We start from the raw sequence: 8,404 nt of genomic DNA, 5'->3' as shown, positions 1-8,404 counted from the left end.
CCTTTCCATGGTTGCAAGAGCTTATCTCTTTTAGTTAACTTTCTATTAAAATGTATTGTAGTGAGATAATTTCTTTCGGGATATGAATATTGAGTATGTTTACTTCACCATCATACCATTTTATTTGAAAAACTACACAGGAATGTAAAAGTTTTATTTTTTTTAATGGTCTAGTTTTCCCTCCTCTGAGGAGGAGTAGGAAGGATCAGACCAATATGCAGCATGGTACGTGTCCATGTTAATATTTATTAAACTGAACACAAAATAACAAGTGAATGACCAAAAACTAAACAGTTCTGTCTGGTGCAGACACAGAGTCAGAAAACAATCACCCACACTCAAAATGGGAAAACAGGCTACCTCAGTATGGCTCTCAATCAGAGACAACGATAGACAGCTGCCTCTGATTGAGAACCATACCAGGCCAAACACATAGAAATACAAAAACATAGAACAACACATAGAATGCCCAAAAAGGAACTAAAGTCAGGACATGACACTAGTACGTAACATAGTACACTTATCAGAATTTTGTTGTAATCCAGAAAGGTTTGAATAGTTGTCTAGATGATCTATGAGGATTTTATTTTTTTAATTTTACCTTTATTTTACTAGGTAAGTCAGTTAAGAACAAATTCTTATTTTCAATGACGGTCTAGGAACAGTGGGTTAACTGCCTGTTCAGGGTCAGAACGACAGATTTGTACCTTGTCAGCTTGGGGGTTTGAACTTGCAACCTTTCGGTTACTAGTCCAACGCTCTAACCACTAAGCTACCCTGCCGCCCCAGTAGGGACATTTGCCTCAATGCTGTCATATCCGTGGCTTATTGCTAGTGTGGCTTTCAGTTAGTTACTTTTGGCAACCTACCCTGTGAGAGGGAATATCATCATATATTTAATCAAATCTGACTAACCCAGTGCACTGCTTGCTATGAATTCTATTGGAGGGTGTTTGCATGTTTATGTAAAAATACACACCCCTGACTCTCACACAAAACCTATACACATTCCCATACAGTGCAATCAGGAAAGTATTCTGACCCCTTCACCTTTTCCACATTTTGTTATATTACAGCCTTATTCTAAAATGTATTAAATAAAAATGTCCTCAATCTACACACAATATCCCACAATGACAAAGTGAAAACAGGTTTTTAGAAATGTTTGCAAATGTTTTAAAAATATTTACCTAAGTATTCAGACCCTTTGCTATATGAATCAAAATTGAGCTCAGGTGCATCCTGTTTCCATTGATCAACCTTGAGATGTTTCTACAACTTGGAGTCCACCTGTCGTAAATTAAATTGATTGGACATGATTTGTAAAAAGCACACACCTGTCTATATAAAAGGTCCGATAGTTGACAGTGCATGTCAGAGCAAAAAAACAAGCCATGAGGTCAAAGGAATTGTCCGTAGAGCACCGAGACAGGATTGTGTCGAGGCACAGATCTGGGGAAGGGTACCAAAACATTTCTGCAGCATTGAAGGTCCCCAAGAACACAGTGGCCTCCGTCATTCTTAAATGGAAGACATTTAGAACCACCAAGACTTTTCCTAGAGCTGGCCACCCGGCCAAACCAAGCAATCGGGGGAGAAGGTCCTTGGTCAGGGAGATGGCCAAGAACCCGATGGTCACTCTGATGGAGCTCCAGAGTTCCTCTGTGGAGATGGGAGAACCTTCCAGAAGAACAACCATCTCTCCTTTATTCCACCAATCAGGCCTTTATGGTAGAGTGGTGAGACGGAAGCCACTCTCAGTAAAAGGCACATGACCACCCACTTGGAGTTTGCCAAAAAGGCACCTAAAGGACTCTGACCATGAAAACCAAGATTGAACACTTTGGCCTAAATGCCAATCGTCACATCTGGAGGAAACCAGGCACCGCTCATCACCTGGCCAATACCATCCCTACGGTGAAGCATGATGGTGGCAGCATCATGCTGTGGGGATGTTTTTCAGTGGCAGGGACTGGGAGACTAGTCAGGATCGAGAGAAAGGTGAATGGAGCAAAGTACAGAGAGATCCTTGATGAAAACCTGCTGCAGAGCGCTCAAGACCTCCGACTGGGGCGAAGGTTTATCTTCCAACAGGACAATGACCCTAAGCACACAGCCAAGACAATGCAGGAGTGGCTTTGGGACAAGTCTCTGAATGTCCTTGAGTGTCCCAGCCAGAGTCTGGACTTGAACCCGATTTGAACATCTCTGGAGACCTGAAAATAGCTGTGCAGACGCTCCCCATCAACCTGACAGAGCTTGAGAGGATCTGCAGAGAATGGAAGAAACTCCCCAAATACAGATGTGCCAAGCATTTAGCGTCATACCCAAGAAGACTAGAGGCTGTAATTGCTGCCAAAGGTGCTTCAACAAAGTACTGAGTAAAAAGAGTGAATAATTATGAAAACTTGATATTTCAAAAACCTGTTTTTGCTTTGTCATTGCGGTATTGTGTGTAGATTGATGAGGAGAAAAAAACAATGTAATCAATTTTAGAATAAGGCTGTAACGTAACAAAATGTGGAAAAAGTGAAGGTCTGAATACTTCCAAATGCACTGTACATTCCATATACACCTACACAAACACACACGCTTCTGCAGTCATCATATGCTGCTGCTACTCTGTTCTTTATTTTACTCTTTATCATCTATCCTGATGCCTAGTCACTTTACCCTGCCTTCATTTGCATATCTACCTGAAATACTGTAGCTCATACCCCTGCACATTGATCTGGTACTGGTATTCCCTGTCTGTATATTGCTCCATTCTTGTGTATTTTACTCCTCGAGTTACCATTTTTTACTCAAATTTTTCTTTTTACTCTGCATCGTTGGGAAGGGCTAGTAAGCAAGCATTTCACAGTAAAGTCTACACCCATTGAATTCGACGCATGTGACAAATAAGAATGTGATTTGATTTATCCCAGGCCAGATTCACATTTCAAGCCTAAATCAAAAATGAAAATTTCCAAAAGGTAACAAAAATATCAAAATACAGTCAACTTGATAATTTACATTCTTACCAACCATGAAAGAAACCTGCTAAACATGTTTGAATTTACCACCTGAAAATTACTTACTTACTGGCTGTTTACTAGCTCAATAACAATATGTTCATCCATTATCTTTCAGCAGGATCAAGAAAATTTAAGCCATTAGACAGTCATGGTCAAGGTGGGTAGCCCACGTCAACAACGAGGGCATGTCAATATGTCTACTATTGCTCTCTTTCTCAGATTCATTGGTTTAGAGAGAAGCACTTCTCCATGCCTGTCGGATCTGTTTCCATGGGGTCCCGAGAATGGAGGCTGCGATGAAGAAAAACACCAAGATGAGGCCCTTGGCCAGAGACAGGGAGTACGACTCACCTGGAGATAGAGGGGTGGAGGAAAATAGTTAATCCTACTGTCATCATCCATTTAGCATATTTAATTAGTCACATTTTGGGACAGCAGAGTCTCACCTGTATAATACCTGGTGAGGGGGAAGGCAAGCTGGGGCCAGCACACATCGTTCCTGTCGCAGTCATACTCAGTAAAGTTAATCTGAAACCTGAAGGAGACCAGGGCAGAACTACATCAGAGTTTTATTCACTGCACTTACCAACTGTTCAACATAGTCAGGAAACCTTATACTGAGGCTATATTTAAATTCTCAGGCCTTTAGCCTTTCAGACTCACCTGGTTTTGGGTGGTCCTGTGTTGATGGAGATATCAGTGAAGGTGATGGAGGAGGTGACAGGGAAAGCCTGAATCCTAGTTGGCTCCAGACAGGGGTCACCCCCTCCACACTCAAACTTCCAAGTGGACACATGGTCACTGTGGAGAGGCAACACTCACATCAGAGACAGTGGAGTAAACAAGGAGGACTTTATTCAATCACACATCCAATCACTGCATTGTAATGGGCCCGTCCTGAGTATGAACAGAAGGTCAAGATGAAAGGAAAGATGTTTGTGATGGCAATGGACAGTGTTGTAGGCTGTTACCACATACCTGACTTCCACTGCTTGTATCTCCCGCTGAGGCAACCCCCCCACCACCTCTGTCACAATGCTCCTAACGTGGATGTGCCGGTGGGAGGGAATCCCAGAACATATTCCAATACCACCACCCACAGACTGGTTGGAGTTCAGTTCTACAACTGTTGGTTATTCAGTGTGTTGGATACAGAAGTGGAATTGAAGCAAGAAACAAAACCAAAATAATGAACTAATAGGGTGAATATTTTGGCTAATATTTAGATGAATTTAACAGTTAAAGTTTGAAAGGTTTCTACTCACAGCTAATGTTCAACCAGTCAGTCAGGTTCAGAACATCTGGGTCTCCATTCCTCGCTATGTGTGTTGCTGTGCTCAGTGCCCTCTGAAGAGAGGCCACATTCTGACTAGCAGAGGTTAAAAAAAAGGAGGCCAAACATCTTACAGGAGACATGGATCCTTTCCATTTGCAGGCATGCAGCTGTAATTTGATCAACTCCAGAAATGCTATTTATCTGTGTGTGTGTGTTTCAAGTTTCTAAGTTGTATTGTCACATGCACAGGATACAGTATGTGTAAAACAGTACGGGACACACTCTTTTTACACGACTTCGATACAAAGATTTTCGTAGCAGGTTAGGAGAGCATTTTCGCTAACCCCAACCCTTTTCTTAACCTTAACCTCAGTCTCCTAACCTGCTACGAAAAAGTCGGTGTCGAAGTGGCGTGAAAATAGTTTCTTTGTGTATCCAGTGACTCACCTAAGTAGGCTACATTGGGTCAGGTTCTGTAGGCTCACAGGTAACAGACATCCTGCAGTTGAGTTCTCCCCAAATAGTACTATTTTTCCCTCAGAGGCACACAGTCCACTGCTTACTGAAAACAGAAATAGAAAAACATAAAATACACATACACTAACAGGCCACAAGCCATCCAACAGCTGTAACTGCTGGTTCTCACAATAGTCTAATCGAAGTGCCTCAGCTAAAATATGTAATATATTTTTGAAGTGTAGAGTTAAATAATTGAGGCCTTTCAAAGCCGTTGATTTTTCAGTGCACTATCCATGGTACAAAGACGACCGTTACCTGGCTTCCAAAGATTGACTGGGGTCTTCTGTATGACTGTTCCATTCTCCAAGGTGTCCACAATCCCACCAATCACAGGCCTGCCCACCTGGTAACCTGAGAGATTACACAAGGCTTTGTCTGTAAATCAGTGAAACTAGTCTCATCTTTTTATGTTGCACATTAAGATCCCCATTATGAAACGCTTAGAAAAAGTGTATTAGGTTGCACAAACCTGGGTTCCCCGAGTTGGGCTGAGCCAAAGCATCTCCATTCAGAAACACAACAGAATAGCTGGCTGTCAAACCCACTGTGAAAAAACACACAAAAGCAGGACAATTATCTGTTAATCATTAACAAACACAACGTCAGCGTTGATAAGGATAATTAATGATACTACAAATACCCAGTAATGCCCAGCATGTAAAAACTAAACAAAAAGAGGCCCTTACCACTAGCAGAAAGGACATTCCCAAGTATGCGGGTTAGTGTGATATTTGTGAGACCATTCCCTTTCCAGAAGAATTTGTAATTTAAGGCCAAGGTCACATTTTCACACAGCAGTCTGCCATCTTCAGCCACAGGACTCGCGACAAAGGGCCTCAGATCAACAGCCATTTTATCTGTGACATCCACTGTGACCACACCTGAAATGTTTCCCCAATGACCACACAAAGCAAATCAAATCAATCAGAAAAAGTTGAAAAAGTAAGTAATTGTTCTGATCATAGAGAGAGAGTACCCCCTTGGCCATCCCTGACTTGCACCCTCAGCTCAGTTGGTGTCGTCTGTAAGGGGGGTCCAGTTGGGCAGGAGAGGAGACGGGTCACACACTGCGCTTGGAAGTTTTTCAAAAATGCCACAGGGGCATTATCTACACACTGGCCAACCAGGGAGTTCTGAGGAATTAAGACATATCAGATGGCATAGAAGACAAAACACTTTGCTTTGAGCCACAGAGACTTCTGACTATACATTTACAAACACACAGTTTAAACACACACACAGAGACAGAGACAGAGACAGAGAGAGAGAGAGAGAGAGAGAGAGAGAGAGAGAGAGAGAGAGAGACAGAGAGAGACAGAGAGAGAGAGAGAGAGAGAGAGAGAGAGAGAGAGAGGTTCAGACACACAAGTCTAACCTGAGGAATGGTGAAATACTGATCACTTATGGTAAAAATGGGATCCCCCTGCTGGTAGATATGGGTGGGCAGTGGAGCTGACAGCACTGGCCTTTGGAAAGATGGCCTGGGCTTTGGTGTGCTGGAGCACGTATAGAAGAAGGCACAACACATATTAGGTTGATGCAGTAAAGGAGATATAGCAAACACAAAAACTCTATCAATTAAGATTGAAGTCTATGTTAATCAAGACAAAACTGTCTTAAGGAAATAGACGGCGCCTCACATTGTGTCCCCTTCATAAAAGAGTCCAAGGAAGGGATTGTTTTCAGGCAGGGAGATGACACAGAGAAATGGAAACCAATCAGGGGCATTTTCAGCAGACTGTGCAATGCACAGGTAATCAGGAACTGGAGAAACTTCCCCTCCAAAGGGCCCCGAAAGACACTGGCCCTGAAACAGCTTCAGGGCTTCAGGGGAACAGTCCTGGGGGAGACACATGACAGAAACACCATTACCTGATGGACAGACAAACAGAATCAAAATGTCTACTCTAGCCACAGAGCAAGCAGATTAGTATGTGTAAAGATGGACGTACATACCTTGTCACAGCAGCATCGCACATCACAGGCTCCCACAGTGAGGTCGCAGGAACAGGAGCCCAGGGGCCGGTACACTTGGTTGGGAATTACTGTTTTGTTGTCTGACAAAAATAAAAAAGCACTATTAAAAAAGGGGGACAACCAGAGAAAATATCTCTTGGATTGATTAAAGATACCTACTTTAAAAAGAGGCTGACTTACCAGACACAGGTTCAGTGGGAAACACCTGGGCATAGATCCTAGCCTGGATTAGCAGTGAAGCCTGAGATGTGTTCCCCAGACAGGCAGACACACGTAGAGTCTCCAGCACACACAGTGGCTCAGGACAGCAGTCTGTGTCATTATTATTACCACACAGGAGCAGGCTGCGGTTCAGACTCAGCTGCACTCGCACTGTAGTCTGACACACAGGGAAAGAGAGAGGTTGCAGGGAGACAGCAATTAAGTGGCGAGAGTCATTTCCATGAAGAAAGTTCTGAATGGTGTCAATCATTTGGTGTCTTTGTGTGCAGACAAGACTATTTGGTTGCAAACAAAATATTTTATGTCAACTTAAACCATGAAAAAGCAGCCCACTTGTGTGGTATGTGGTGCTGCTAAAAGGCCAGGTAGAGGTAGCAGTCATTTTTGGTAGCAGTGGTCAGGGGGGACTCTGCCGTGCTAAAAAACAGCTCCTGATGAGAGCAGTATGTCACACACTTACCTTGCCCACCAGCTCCTGTGTGAGAACCCACTGTGTCAGATCTTCTGAGCCTGATGGGGGTGGAAGGCGATCTGTCAAAATGAATCCACAAAATGCATGTCATTGCTGACAAAACCCATGCCATGGACAATGACAAGTGTTCACTGACAACACCATGCAAGTAGCCTATTTACCTGGGGGATTGGAGAGCGATAGAGAGCTCAGGGTCAGGGATATGCCAGATGTGTTTCCAAGCAAGAAAGCAGACAATCTAGGTCCAGATGTGACGAGATACGACGGCTGAAAAACTAGAAAAGGGATTGCTGCTTGATGTTAACCAGGTAACGTTAGCTAGCTAACGTTAGCTAGCCTTAGGGCCACACATCATGTTAGTTGATTGATTGATGGAAAAAGTCTGAGAGTTGAATGACTTACCGACATTGCTCTTTGCATCCGTAATCAAAACAATCAAAAGAATGTATGCACATCGACATAGAACACGTGCAGAAAGTATATTAGCCATCGCTGAAAATATCGCTTCACCAGGGAGTCGCCATTTTTACGAAGTGTTGTAGAGATGTCTAGCTATGGCAACGACATATCAACCAATCAGAGTTTATACGATGACTTATTCGCTCGTGCTCCATAGAGGCCATGCTACTGTTAAGACAGTCAACAGCGACGCTTGTGGAGCCGAGTGTGTACTATATAAACAGACAAATAATCATGCAACTGTTAAAGAACGCTAACTTCTTGAAACCAACATGCAACATTATATATAATCTCTGCATGCACTCGAATTAATTTGCAACACAACATGAAAACGAAAGCATAATGTTGCAAAAATGATCTTTTGAGCCAATGTATAATCCTATACACTAGATGGCGGCAATTCATCAGCTCCAATAGTAGAGTTAAAATGAAAGGGAAAACACGAGGAAGGAAGCAAAAGCC

At 42.9% G+C, this 8,404-nt stretch overlaps 1 protein-coding gene across 1 annotated transcript; it reads right to left on the bottom strand.

Moving 5' to 3' along the window:
• Positions 1 to 226: 226 nt before the first annotated feature.
• Positions 227 to 8,051, bottom strand: tctn2 (tectonic family member 2). Its single transcript, XM_064937167.1, has 17 exons — positions 7,886 to 8,051; positions 7,645 to 7,758; positions 7,472 to 7,542; positions 6,970 to 7,168; positions 6,769 to 6,869; positions 6,453 to 6,652; positions 6,188 to 6,308; positions 5,789 to 5,945; positions 5,499 to 5,693; positions 5,282 to 5,356; positions 5,068 to 5,163; positions 4,741 to 4,855; positions 4,283 to 4,386; positions 3,996 to 4,143; positions 3,681 to 3,818; positions 3,464 to 3,552; positions 227 to 3,368 (listed from the first exon to the last, which is right to left on the bottom strand). The coding sequence occupies exons 1-17, from the start codon at positions 7,971 to 7,973 to the stop codon at positions 3,247 to 3,249; spliced, it is 2,133 nt and encodes a 710-aa protein (XP_064793239.1). The 5' UTR covers positions 7,974 to 8,051; the 3' UTR covers positions 227 to 3,246.
• Between the last annotated feature and the right edge of the window lie 353 nt (positions 8,052 to 8,404).

Source organism: Oncorhynchus masou, chromosome 25 (genome assembly GCF_036934945.1).
Source record: "Oncorhynchus masou masou isolate Uvic2021 chromosome 25, UVic_Omas_1.1, whole genome shotgun sequence".
In the NCBI taxonomy this organism is placed as follows: Eukaryota; Metazoa; Chordata; class Actinopteri; order Salmoniformes; family Salmonidae; genus Oncorhynchus; species Oncorhynchus masou.
This window is presented reverse-complemented; position numbering and strand designations above follow the sequence as displayed.

Coding starts and splice junctions, on each gene's coding strand:
- tctn2 (XM_064937167.1), bottom strand. CDS start 7,973: ATGGCTAATATACTTTCTGCACGTGTTCTATGTCGATGTGCATACATT. Junction 5,357..5,498: donor GAATGTCCTTTCTGCTAGTG/GTAAGGGCCTCT, acceptor GTTTTTTCACAG/TGGGTTTGACAGCCAGCTAT. Junction 3,553..3,680: donor ACAGGACCACCCAAAACCAG/GTGAGTCTGAAA, acceptor GGTCTCCTTCAG/GTTTCAGATTAACTTTACTG.